Source organism: Harmonia axyridis, chromosome 3 (assembly GCF_914767665.1).
Source record: "Harmonia axyridis chromosome 3, icHarAxyr1.1, whole genome shotgun sequence".
Classification (NCBI taxonomy): Eukaryota; Metazoa; Arthropoda; class Insecta; order Coleoptera; family Coccinellidae; genus Harmonia; species Harmonia axyridis.
In genome coordinates this window covers 55743001-55756721 of record NC_059503.1, presented here as the reverse complement: position 1 = coordinate 55756721, position 13721 = coordinate 55743001, and the positions used below count along the sequence as shown (strand labels likewise).

The 13721-nt window shown below is 30.8% G+C and overlaps 4 protein-coding genes across 6 annotated transcripts; 1 reads left to right on the top strand and 3 right to left on the bottom strand.

Annotated features, from left to right (window-relative positions):
- Window positions 1-438: 438 nt before the first annotated feature.
- On the bottom strand, window positions 439-1738 carry LOC123675097 (ran-specific GTPase-activating protein-like). Its single transcript, XM_045610344.1, has 4 exons — window positions 1581-1738; window positions 1292-1477; window positions 982-1216; window positions 439-925 (listed from the first exon to the last, which is right to left on the bottom strand). The coding sequence occupies exons 1-4, from the start codon at window positions 1593-1595 to the stop codon at window positions 687-689; spliced, it is 675 nt and encodes a 224-aa protein (XP_045466300.1). The 5' UTR covers window positions 1596-1738; the 3' UTR covers window positions 439-686.
- Window positions 1739-1910: 172 nt separating this feature from the next.
- On the top strand, window positions 1911-2557 carry LOC123675098 (39S ribosomal protein L30, mitochondrial). Its single transcript, XM_045610345.1, has one exon. The coding sequence runs from the start codon at window positions 1982-1984 to the stop codon at window positions 2504-2506; it is 525 nt and encodes a 174-aa protein (XP_045466301.1). The 5' UTR covers window positions 1911-1981; the 3' UTR covers window positions 2507-2557.
- Window positions 2558-3037: 480 nt separating this feature from the next.
- On the bottom strand, window positions 3038-8011 carry LOC123675096 (probable ATP-dependent RNA helicase DDX55 homolog). Of its 2 annotated transcripts, XM_045610343.1 has the most exons (11): window positions 7881-8011; window positions 7662-7843; window positions 7431-7600; window positions 7213-7374; window positions 6908-7154; window positions 6564-6823; window positions 6248-6445; window positions 6061-6195; window positions 5817-6003; window positions 5585-5743; window positions 3038-3558 (listed from the first exon to the last, which is right to left on the bottom strand). In XM_045610343.1, the coding sequence occupies exons 2-11, from the start codon at window positions 7813-7815 to the stop codon at window positions 3449-3451; spliced, it is 1782 nt and encodes a 593-aa protein (XP_045466299.1). In that variant the 5' UTR covers window positions 7816-7843; window positions 7881-8011; the 3' UTR covers window positions 3038-3448. The 2 variants fall into 2 exon arrangements, with proteins under 2 accessions (XP_045466299.1, XP_045466298.1); XM_045610342.1 differs by having other exon boundaries at window positions 7662-7995.
- A 293-nt stretch (window positions 8012-8304) lies between these two features.
- LOC123676342 (peptidyl-tRNA hydrolase 2, mitochondrial-like) lies at window positions 8305-13721 on the bottom strand. 2 transcript variants are annotated; one of them, XM_045612193.1, is made up of 4 exons: window positions 13470-13721; window positions 10205-10364; window positions 10058-10150; window positions 8305-8460 (listed from the first exon to the last, which is right to left on the bottom strand). In XM_045612193.1, the coding sequence occupies exons 1-4, from the start codon at window positions 13704-13706 to the stop codon at window positions 8348-8350; spliced, it is 603 nt and encodes a 200-aa protein (XP_045468149.1). In that variant the 5' UTR covers window positions 13707-13721; the 3' UTR covers window positions 8305-8347. The 2 variants fall into 2 exon arrangements, with proteins under 2 accessions (XP_045468149.1, XP_045468150.1); XM_045612194.1 differs by lacking the exon at window positions 13470-13721 and adding an exon at window positions 10432-10638.

The window sequence follows — 13721 nt, the reverse complement described above, 5'->3', positions numbered from 1 at the left end:
GCACTTATGTCTAAGTTATCTTCTCAATTTGGAAAAAAATTTCGAACTACATACTACTTTAATATAAGTATATTAATAAAAATAATTAATGGAGTACCTGCAAAAAGAATGAGAAATATACATTGCAAAATGATCTCAACATTATTCCTTCCTAAAAGGTCATCACTAAAATCCAAAAGATCATATATATTCAGCATCTATATTTCAATACCATATAGTGTTAAGATTGCTATAAAGAAATGCTGATGTTTTTTTGGTTTCAATTTTGGGATTTGCTTAAAATCAAGCGACAATAATGTCTGATTTCTCAACAAAGTTATTTCCATGCTTAAACCTATTATGAGAGTGTATTCAAATATTAACGATAATAAAAGATGTCTCCTTTCAGGTGAAGCAAAGTTATTACCTGGAAAAACTTACTATTCATAAAATACAACATGAGATGTATTTTTTATTATCTCTTCATTTAAAAGTACATGACTTCATAACTAGATATTCTTTGCAATATCTCAGGTTGATGTGTTGAATATAAAAATAGTATCCAGCCAAATTACAAATGGAATGTTGAAATTCTATGAACTATGACAACATGAAATAAGAGTCAATAAATTTTGAAAATATTTCAGAAACTGCAACAATGTATAAAATTCCACGTATATATCAATTGTTCTATTTCAAAACTTAGCCTAATCCTCAGAATTTTCTTGATTTTTAGATACCTCTAGGTCAGAAAGCTTCTTACTAATTTCAAGAGTGGCATCATCTTTCTTTTCATCATTTTCTTCAATAGATTTTTCACTTTCATCATCAGATTGTTCTCTTTCATCATCAGATTGTTCTCTTTCATCTTCTCCATTATACAGACTGCACTTTGTTTTTAAAATTTCCTTTGCTTCTTCAAACTTTGACTTGAATAAATTTGCATCTAAAGGGATTTTCATGGTTTAAGAGAAGAAAGATCAATAACAGAAATCTACTCACTCTCTACATTTCCAAATTTCACAGCAAACATTTCACTTTTAGCTTGTTCATCTGCAAAATCTGCAATGACACTATACACAAAGGCTTTGTCAGTACCAGATTTTGGAGTTAATTCTAACCAGGGCACAATAAAATGATTTGCACATACTTTGAGAGTTTTATCTCTCCTCATAACTATTCGAACATTATTGTTTATAGAGTTACGAAGAATTTTCAAGTCACCCGTACCACGCTCCTAAAATATTAAAACCCATAATTCTCTTGACAGAATAAGCTGATATTTTCAAAAGAATTAATTGAGATCATATACCTTCCATTCCGCTGGATCGCCATGAGCATCCCACCTATACAATTTAGCTCTAACTTTCAAAAGTTCAACTTCATCTTCTTCATTAGTAGAAACTACAACTTCAGGCAAAGAAATTATTGGTTTGTATTGAGGATCGTATTCGGAATCAGAAGATTCGCTGCATCGTCTACCATTTTCATTTTCTTCCTGAAAATAAGTACTCAATTTTAACAAAAGAAATTGAGATAGCACGTTGTGGTTGAAATATGATGTAAAGAAAACTAATTGGAAATTGATTTCAATAACTCACATTTACTTCTGACATCCTTTAGGATTAATAGTTAAAATGATAAGATTGCAGATAATAAAAACAACGCAATTTATCTTAAGAATTTAACGTACTAATTTTTAAACTTAGTAAATTTTCTTGTTGGATTCCAATGTGAAATGGAACCATAGAATTTACTAATGTAAATAAATAATAATTAATAAATTGAAATATATATATTTATTCACGAATGAAAAACCAATTATGTTCAATGAAATTCTTCATAACTAGGCCTTATTTGATAAATCATCATTTTTTTTAATTCAGGCGGGTGGGAATTGAAGTTATTTTGAAAAGTAGAACCTCTGTAACCATTTTTGTTTGAACTATAACCTACAAAACGATAGAGTGAACATAACCTTGAATTCGAAAAATTCAGAAAAATGTTTCTGAAACCATTAAGTGTCCTCAATATTACAAAAAGATTCGTTGGAAAAAAGAGATATGTTTGGGCAGGAGAATATATTCAGTATCCAGGTTTTAAATATTACCCAAATGACCCCAACTTCCAAGATCCACCTTGTGAGCCTGCAAAGTTATTTAGAGTTCAAAGAATAAAACCTCTTAAAGGTACACCTTATTTTGAGAAATCAATACTGAGAGATTTCAAACTAGATGGAAAACAGAGCGACGTTGTTGTTCTCAAAAATATGCCTGAAACAAATATGAAATTATGGAAAATTAAACACTTGGTGCAGATTAAACCTATCACTTTTCCTAATGGATTTCCAGAAGATATAAATGGTACATACCTCAAAGAAAATGGTGAATTGGTTGTAAAACATAGTATTTCTGAGGAGAAACAAGTTCTCTCTGAAACATTGCGGAAAGATGTTAAACGGTTGGATGGTGATACTTTAAGGCGGAATTCTAGACAGAAGTGGCTTACTGGATGGAGCAATTTATAAAATGAATGTAAAATACATTAAATATATATGAATTAAAATATTCACAAAATTTATTATTCAAGGTAGAAAGTTCAATTTGATACTCACCTAATCTTCTTACCCAATATGAAACAATGGACACTTAGGGTGTTTTATTAAGTTGAGAAATTTGACTACAACACCAATACAAATAAAATTATGAGGAAAGCAATTCAATTAATTCTCAGATAGTTTCATAATTTAGTTCAATGTTTGTTTTAATTGTTACATAATAGTTTTCTTCATTTGAAAGAATATTTCTTTATTATTTTTTTCAAATTCACATATACTATCATAAACTTTGGTAAGCAAACAAAATTATCAGTTAAAGTTGTTGATAAAAGTGCAACCTAAAATACTGGAGCTTGAAGGCTTTACTCATCTATTTGATTTATAAAAAAAGGAAAAATATTTTAAAGGTTGAATGCGGGTTAGGAAAATATCTTTTAGGCTATCTTCATTTGATGTTTTTATTTTGAAACAAAACATTTCATGAGATATTGAAAGATCAAGTAAAATATTCAACAATTTATTCAATATTTAGCATAATAACAAAATAGACCTCTCGATTAACCAAAAAGTTCAAGTTATTGGATGAACATTCATTAGTACCAATAGTATACAAAAATTACCACTATTTTAGTGTGCGATATAGATGATTTTTCTATTTTATCACAATTCATTATGAATGAAAAGATAATGAAACAGTTAAGTCTAATTTCCACTAACCAATGATCTTATATAATTGCAGGAAAGTATTACCTGAAAATGACTTGTCCATTGAAACCAATTTGAACTCATTAAAATATAAAGTATTAGCGGAAATTAGATTGAGTGTTTTATATTTTTTCGTTTCTAATTATTGTTTTCAGCCAGTTATTCATCTTCCCAAATTACACTTCTGCTTATTTTTTACAGTTGATATTATTCGGCAAACTTTTGATCGAATTCCTCTTCAGATATTTTTTTCTTCTTGAACTTTTTCATTAATGCAATATCTTTAGCTAATTCATCCATATCTTCCTGGGAAATACCTAGAAATATAAGATTCTTAAAAATATTTATTTTTGAGAAGAAGAATGCTTATAGAAAATAAACTGTTAGAAAAGATGAGCATGAGGTGAGTTGAAGAATAAACCTTTGTGTACCAAGCATTGTATATCATTAGAAGTACAGCGTGTCCCAAATTTGATACTCGCTGAAAGCATCTGAAGAACTATAAGACTTAGAGGAAAAATTGTCAAGGATCCTATCATTTTTTTCCAATTAATAACATACAATATCAGAAAGCAGATCATAGAAATCGTAATTCGTTCTGGAATTACAGGTTGTTTCTGAATAATGACTTCCAAATATTGAACTGTTTTCAAATTTGATAGATAATAAATTTGTGACAGAGGAGTTCCAAGTACCAATATACAGGGTGTATCACGGTCGATGGTACCTTAGACGTTTACGGAGAATGGAAAGCAAGAATTCATTGAAAATTTGGTTTCTTCGACAAGAACAACTGCTCAATCGATCTAAAATACTTTCTTTGCTGCGATGTTGCCGCTTATGTCTAAAAGTGGTAGGTACTTTGTTAATTCAAAAGGCACACCCTGTATATTATTGCATCATTAGATAGCTTATTTGACAACAATTTTGGCAATATCCCATACCTTGGTTGAAAACACAATGGTTCATGAATTAATGGGATTTTTATGAATAAAATGGTGGCGATGACTCACATTTTTTTGAATTTTTCGGCAGAAAAACCTCTTTTTTTTCGATTCTGCAAATATGTAGCTATGTGCAGAATTGAAAAGAGCTTTTTCTGCCGAAAAATTCAAAAAATATCCAAACAGCAAAGTCTTATAATGCTACTATTATAAGACTTTTTGATCATGAACTTGGACAACTCAAATTCATCAAAACTGAATATTTTCAAATTAGAACCTATATTTTTTATTACTTCAGTAGATTCTACGTACAAAAATAGTGGGGGTTACTTAAGTAAACCCTTTACCTAAAATGAATACTTCAAGAGTTTTCAAGAAAGAATTTGAAATGAGAAAAAACCGCAATTTATAACTGTGTCGAGTAGTCTGTGACTTCCGGAAAACACAGAAAGAAACTAAAATTATTAAAATATAGAATTTTTGATTCTTTATGTGTTTTTTCCTCGATAATTCTTGAAGTATAAATTTGAGGTATAGGGTTTGCTTAAGTAACCCCCACTATTTTGGTACGTAGAATCGACTGAAGTAATAAAAAATATTGGATCTAATTTGAAAATCTTGAGTTTTGATGAATTTGAGTTGTCCAAGTTCATGAGCTTCTTATGAACACTGTACATTTTTGGTCCAAACCACCAAAAGTCTTATAATACTACGTATTCGCAGAATCGAAAAAGAAAAAAATGTTTTGAAAAAATTTTAAAAATGTGAGTCCTCGACACCTTTTTTTTCATAAAAATCCTATTAACTTATGAACCATTGAGTTTTCAACAAAGGTATGGCATAATGCCAAAATTGTTGTCAAAAAAGCTATCTAATGATGTAATAATATAAGAGGTGTGCTATTTGAAATAAGAAAGTACCTACTACTTTTTGAATTAAGCGGTAACACCGCAGCACTAAAAATATTTTAGATCGATAGAGCAGTTGTCTAGTCTAAGAAAACAAATTTGAATGAATTCTTGCTTTCCTTTCTCTGTTAACGTCTAACGTACCATCGACCGTGATACACCCTGTATAATAATGAAATATAACCATGAACTCATGAAATGAGTGAAACTAAGAAATCCCCACACCATTTTGTTCTACAAGGTATGAAAGAATGAACAGATTAGCCACATAATTAGAAAAAATGAATTTTTTTAAATCGTATATACTATTTTCATTTAACTAATGGGACTTCATCTCTGTTCCTAGTATTGGTATTGGATATCTATTATATCAAGACTTATCATTGTATTTTGAAATATTCTACCAGAGAAAGTATTGCTTAAAAAAATTTCATCAAAATAAAAAACAAATACTGATTTTGCCAATTTGTTGAATTTTGAACCAGTAATACCTTTTTTCCTTTTCTTAGAAGGTATATTGTTTAGAGCTTTCAATTTTTTCTCAGCTTTTCTTTTCTTCCTTTTTTCTTTTCTTTCTTCTTTTGATTGATTACTTTTGGACCAAGGTATAGTAGGCTTTTTGTGAGTTTTTTTGAAACCCGGCCAATGACCTGAAAATTAAATAATTCATTTTAAAATTTGATAAACAGACATTAGAAAATTGATGTCATGATATTATCTTACCAGTTTTTTTATATTCTTCTAATTTTTCAAGTCTTACTTCCTCCTTTTTCTTATCTTTATAAGCTATGGTGTTAACATCTAAATTCTCAATTACATGAAAATCAGAGATATCTCGATTTTTACATTCAGGCATTTTAGGCATTTGAAGAAGACCATATGTTAAAGCCATGGCTCCAAGTGGTAGTTTCTATTAAAAAGATTCTAATTATTAATCTATATGCTATTTACAGAGACAGTAAGTTACCTTTATTTGAAGTAACAAGGAACATTCGTGTTTAGAATAGGCTCTTATATGGGAGACAAATGCTTTAGTAGCAATATCCATCATTAATCTATCTTTCTTTAAAAAGCTTCTTATTTGATCAATAAATAAATTTATCTGGAATAAAGTGCTATCAGTAAAAATTCCGTCCATATTTTGAGATACAAACCTTTTCATCGGAAACTTCATGTTCTAGTGAAGTTAGACATACTCTTTGATTTCTTTCAATGAAGCTGACATAATCTTCTTCACATTCATATAAAAGAAGAAGTGATGAACCTTCATTTCCTTGACGTGCAGTTCTACCAATACGATGTACAAATGCATTTGCACTCATTGGAGGTTCCCATTGCAACACCCAATCAATCTGAAAAAAATAGCACTTAGTGATTTTCATTCCCATAATAAAGATATATGCCAAGAAGAAGAATAAAACGAATTTTAATATTTGTTCAACATAATTATTCATATTTATGTTTACTTACTTCAGGTATATCTATTCCTCTAGCCATCACATCAGTGCATAGAATGAGTCCCTTTTCAGCTTCTCTAAAACTTTCTAAGACTTTATTCCGTTTCTCCTTCATTTTACCATGTATGGCAAAAATAGGTAGATTTAGTTCTTTGGAAATCAGAATAGGAAATATTTGAGACCAATAGTCTACACTTGCACATGTAGGTAAAAATAATATTGCTTTTTGAATATTCTTCTCTTCTATGAATGATATCAAAGATGCCAATTTACCTGAAATATGAGTTATATTTTGTTAAAACATATTTTACCAAATTTTCAAGTGAAATTTGTAGTACTGATTAAACTAAAACTCACCATTGTTTTTAGCTATAAGATAATAATTCGACAATGACTTGGGTGTACTTTGAGATGATTTAGTCGATACGCTTACTATAACAGGATTTCTGAGTCCTGCTCTCATCAGATCTTCTACTTCTTTAGTTTGTGTTGCTGAAAATAGTCCTGTTCTTCTTTGTCTTGGGAGATAGCTGAGAATTGTATTTACGGTTGTTCTAAAACCTAGATCTAAGAGTCTATCAGCTTCATCCAAAACAAGAATTTCCTAAAAAAAATAATATTGAACCTTAATAATGTTTGAATTAATATTCACCTTAACTTACAAGTGTTTTAACAGCATGGGGTAAATTAATGTCAATTTTTCTTGTTAATAAATCCTCCATTCTGCCCGGTGTACAAATTATAATATTAGCTCCATTTTGTCTAAAATTTCGTACATCTTCTTCAACGCTATTGCCACCAACAAATACGGCAGAGCAAATACCCTAAGGAGAAAATATGTATTTAATTGCTGAAAATATTTATGTAATTTAACAGGTACCTTAACATGTTTCAATATCTGATTTAAAACATCACTAATTTGAAGTGCTAGTTCTCTAGTAGGAGAAATAACAATAGCACCCACGTTATGTTTTTTCCATTTTTCCTCTTGTTCTCTCCTCTTCAGTATTTCAATTAATGGGATTAGAAAAGCCAAAGTTTTCCCAGAACCTAAAATATAAGGATTATAATAGTTTATCATGTTTAAATTCCTAGTCAATTGATTTCAAACCTGTAACAGCTTCTGCGGCTACATCTTTCTGTTTTAGCAGTAAAGGAATCGTGGCACCCTGTACTGGTGTCATAAAAGGGAAATCAAAAGATAAAACTGCCGTCTTAACTTCATTATGCAGAGGTACATCTAAATCTTCCCAAGTTTTTGGCATAGTTCTTTGATTTTAATAATAATACCATATAACAACAATAAACCACCAATAAAGATTATTATTATATATTAATGCTGATTGAATTATATGTCACTATTTAATGCAAGAATTTACTACAGAAATTTTTTATATGGGAATTCAACAGGCCCCTCATTATTTTTCATAATGTTAGGTTAGAATAGTTCAAATGAACTAAACTTTTCTTTTTCTTAAAGATGTCATCTGCTTTATTTTGTCCATGTCATTAAATATAATAATGTAAAATATATATTTTTAAGGTTTTTAGAACCTCAAATATATTTTTAATAAATTCAGTACAGAAATCTCAAACTGGATATCCAAATACTTCATAACACATGTTAAATGCTGTTTTCCTCAGTAGTTCATTTGAACAATAATATAAAATATAACCCTTCGTGACTTAAAATAGGGTTATGTTGTTAATTTTTGCAGGATTCACGTAAAGGTTGTTTTGAAATTCAAAACATATTAAGGTTGGGATGATTTTATATTTTGTTTAAAATATATGAGTTCAAAGTAATTTTAAATGCCCAGTTACTTGATCTAAAATTTTTTTGGGAGCAGGACCAAGCGATAAAACTGTTCTACTCATAGGAGCAACTTGTGTATGACCAGCATCCCTAACTAAAAATGGCTTTTTTTCGTCAAAAACTACTATTTTATTCATTGTTTATATCCGGTGGCGGCCATTATGTTCAATACGTAACGTCGGTCAAATGACTCAAATGCGAAATAATCTGCAACGTTGCCAGTATGCCCAGATCTTCTTGATGGGATCGGTCTTTACTTGGTAGAAATTCATATTAATAAATTGTTTGAGATTATGACGTATTATAAAACTGTATGGAAACTCATAATTTTCGCGCACATATTGGAATAGAAAATTCGGCAAGTTTATTATAATTTATATACCTATTACGAACTGATTTTAAGGTTTATTTATTGCGAAAATAAGTATTTTGGCCCATCTTTGTTAACTTGTTCCAACATATTCCTACTATGAAATGTTTGGAAAAGCTATCCAGCAAAGACCACGAGGAGGTGTAGGCCACCTTTGCCAGGAAAGGATAATGGAAATGAGGAAAACTTGGGTTTTGGAAAAAAAATAGGAAAAATTTGGAACGAGCAAGAACAACATGAATAGAAGTAGAATATAGTAAAATAAAGTGAAAAATAGTAAATTATCAGTGAAATATAGAAGTGAAATATACGTTGATGAAGCTAATCTTTAGATGGAAATATATAATCAAAATAAAACTAACTACTGGTACCCTCCCCTTCATGTTGAGTGTCTGTGGGGGGATATACTTCAGAAATATATTTAAAGAATTCATGAAACCTATCGGTGAATTTAGGAAATTTCCGATGAAAATAATGCTCGGCCAAGTAATAAACAAAATTGTCCGAGCGCCTTCCAAATCTAGGAATATCAAACCTGATATCCCTCCAAAGCCTCTCAACATTCTGGGTATGAGCTCCAGTGTCAGGGTCCACAAAGTTTAACGAGTGGTTAACCTTCAGATGTTGGAAACCCTCATTTTCCAAACAATCATAGGATCTCCAACAATCGGACATAACAGTGGTTTCTGGAAGAATCCACTCCTTGATTATTTCCAACAAAGTATCCTGACTCCTATCGGGAATACTTGTTGAAAAGAGCGGGAATACTTGTTCAATGAAAACCATAGATAGTTGAAACCAATTAACAAAGATCTTCACATATAATGCACTTGCCAATTTTTCAATACCAAAAGGGCCGCGAAAATTCGATCCCTGTTAATATTTCATAATCTCATTCAACTACAAATCCGATCCCATCAAGAAGATCTGGGCATACTGGCAACGTTGCAGATTATTTCGCATTTGAGTCATTTGACCGACGTTACGTATTGAACATAATGGCCGCCACCGGATATAAACAATGAATAAAATAGTAGTTTTTGACGAAAAAAAGCCATTTTTTTTTTTGGGAAAAGCTTGAAATATGATTAATTAATCATTTCTAACGAGAATCAGTTGATAAAATACAAGAAAACTAGCTATTAATGTGGATAACCTCACCTTCATCAAGCCAATTTTACAAATTTTTAAAAAAAAAACTAGCAGGATTGAGGAATTTATGTCACCGGATTCGTGATCTAATACCCAAAATTAGTAAGTAAGCAAAATTTCATCACTTTTGAATCATTATTAAAATTAATTATTATAGTAAACATTTACCCTATTTTAGTAAGAATTTTCAGTTCTTTAGCTTTTCTCTCTACTTCTAATAATTCTTCTTCAGATTCAACTTTTACTGCTATCTTGGCTGTTCCTAAAACATAACAATACTCCAAATTTGTAATTAAAAGGGACCAGTAGAATTTACCATTTTTCAACCATGGTTTCAATAAATATTGTCTTTTTTTTGTCATAGCCTCGTAAGAGCTAACAGCAGCATGGCAGCATTGAGCTGCTATTTTTCCTTTACCCATTTTGAGATCATTCCGGACCACAAGCATCATTCTATAGTCAGATTTATCTTTAAACTGGAAGAGAAATTAGGTAAATAAGCTTATAGATGTAACGTAAGTTATTGAATATAATAGCGAATACCTCAAATTCGTTCTCTGCCTCATTGATTGTTGTTTTGGACTTTAGATATTTGATTAAAAGACCTAATCCAATAGCACCGGCAGTAATTATGTATGGGACCATATCATTCATATTTGAAGAAAATAGATATTGGTAAATTTTCAAATAAATTTGTTTGTTAGATATCATAGACTGCAAAACGTGCGTTACCATGTGAATGATAATCTATGATTTTATAACTTTGGTCTACGACCAGTAGTTGATATCAATGTTCTGTGGTGGATATCGGTCTATTAGGTCTACTGTATGAATAGAATCACATTCTTTGTTTTACGCATAGACCTTATATCACATTGATATTAGGTCTATGGTTTTACGGAGTCGTGTTTTTTGACATCTACCATCATTTAACCTCCAATTGAGAGGATTTCAAATGAAGAATTTTATTTTTAATGTTTTATGTCATGTTGACCCTTTCTATTGATATCAACTAGTGAAATAAGATGAATACTGATTTGAGCATTGTACTGCCTCTTGCTTTCAAGTGTCTCGAAGATGCTTCAGAATACTATAAGATACATAAGCAGTGTGAGTGGGTTGAAGTTTTTGAGATATTAGGTACATTAATTATTATCTTAAGTTACAGGAGAACAACTGGAAAATTTGCATGATATGTTTGGTAATGTTTTCATGGGAGCTGTTGAAATTCTTGAAAATTGTAAGATAACTTTGTATGAAACAGAGGACGGTACTCGGAAAGTTTATAAAATTGGCAACAAAAAAGAAAACTACACTATTTATGAGAACATTAATTTTTGTTATTGTCCAGTGTTTAGGTATCAGGTTCTGGAAGCGCAAAATTATATGACATGCAAACATGTATTAGGTGTTGTAATAGGTGAAATTATTGGCAAAGTCGTTAAAGAAATGATATCTGGTTCTCAGATGGTCGATTTCTTAAATGAGCAGTTAAGTAATATTGTTCAGGTGTGAATATAAGATTATCAAAAATGTTGTCTTAAAATTTTCTTTGGGCATATCTTGTTTGTAACGGGAGACCTAGACGGGTCTAGTTCAAAAAGATATTAGTTACAGGTGGTAAAAAACTTATCCAGTTCAATCTGTTCATGGTCAGATGTTTTGAGAAGAGCTTGTTACATCTCTGAAGTCAAAGTGATAGAGGTACTCTGATAGCAATTATAATAATTTTACTTGTCTATGATTTCCTCTTTAGTGATGATGTTTTTCATTAATTAAGATTTTTGAAATGAGATCTCTCCTTATTTATATATGTTAACTGTGCTAATAAATAATATTCAACCGGATGAACTAAGTATTGAGAACTGAAGATCTAATGGGCAAAGGGTACATATTTTCATGTGATTCCTAAACTCCTTATGCCCTTTGGTATCTAAAACTCCTTTTCTTTTTCTTCTTGTATTTGAGTTGCATCTATACTGATGGTCCAGTAATTTTTAAAGCATTCTAAGGGGCAATTGTTGCCACACATACAGGGTGTTAAAAAACATTGTTTCAATATTTTGGAAGCTAATTCTAAGTATTAAGTAGAAAGTTTCTTATGAAAATGGTTATGCAAATGAGACGTTTTGGAGACATAAGCGATTTTCGGTTTTCATGATCAAAATCATACATAGTGACAGTGGCGGATTAAGAAGACTGGGGGTCCGAGGAACAGGGCATGGATAAAAGTCAAGGGGGATACTTCGAATGCTGGTATGCAAAGATAAAGTGAATTACATAAATAACATTACAAATTGATATATGTATTATCATAGTATAAGAAATCCATTCCTTATGCTATGGAAACGTACAACATATTTTGAGTAATATTCATATGTTAGGAAATAACTGCACATCGAACACACTGCAAGAAAATCTTGTCACATACATTTTAAAAGTCAAGAAATACTTACTACTGCCGGAACTTATATTCTCAAATGCTATTCTTTTTTATCTATTTTTTTAAGTACAACTATGATCTGTTTCGGGAGTATGAGAATTCCAATAGAACAAGGCGCATCCACCCGTTTCACTTTCCTAGGTGTTCACTTTTACTGCCGCAGAGAAATGTGGAATAAATGTGCTTAAAGCTGTTTGATAACCTCCCAAGGAGTTATCAAATACTCAAAGGAAACCTTTTCAAAACTCAAATAAAAAAATTATTAGTAAATATGAAACCATACAGTGTCGAGGAGTAGGAACTTAAAATCTATTTTTCAAATTTGAACGTTTTAATTTTGCATACCTACTTTCTTTGGTTTTATTGACGTATTTTCTTTTAGATGAACGTTTTTATTGTGGAAGTAAATATATTATTATTTTTTAGAAAGTACCAATATTGCACTAATTTGTGAATCATGAATTTTCGATAATTACTTCTTTCACATCTCGAATTCACATTCGACGGTTATTTCGTTGGCCAGATGCTTTTATTACTTCGGAACTTTTTTCGAGTAGCATACTTGCATATTTTTTCGTCGGCAACTTCGTCGGCTTTAGGAAGTGTTTTTGTAAAACGTGTTGAACCATGATACTTGATATAAAGAAATAATAATATTTTTTGTATCTAGGTGTTCAACTACTGAACTATCACCTAATTGGTGGTGGCAATAAAATTAGAATTTCATGGTTATTTTTGAGAAGTAACGCCCAAGAAATTCATTCTATATTGAAGTTGCCGACTGAAGTAATGAATGATGCTGGGTTATGAATAACAAAGTAAAAAGAGATACAATGGTCTTTCCATTGACAGATTTTCTCTGAAATATTGGGATCTTTGTGGGGTTGGTGGGGTGGTCTAATGCACACATAGCTTCTTTCCTTGCCATCATCTTGTCTCAAATCATCGACTTATGGTTTTTACCTAGGCCGCCTGAAAATTTTTCAACATCGGCAACGTCGGATTTCTTTTCTTTACGAGTGTTCGTGCGACTATTATTGTTGTCATTTTTTATAGGTTTGCACAATCATTTTATTATGAGTTCTTTGTCTTCGATCATTTTAATTTGACGATCTAATGTCTTTTTCAGGTAACTTACCTCTAAATCAGCGAGATCTAACTTATTTTGAAGCGATTTCGAATTTTCAATTTCGAGGTTATTTTCCAAATTTTCAATTGACTGAAGAAAACCATCACTGAAACCACTCTGAATATAGTCTTTGAGACTTTCACTCATATTTATACCATCAGATATTTTTCTATTCAATAATATATCAATAAGTTGATCTATTTTAAGACGGAGCAATTCCGAAACGTATTCATCCACTTTAGCCATGTTGATCTATCATGT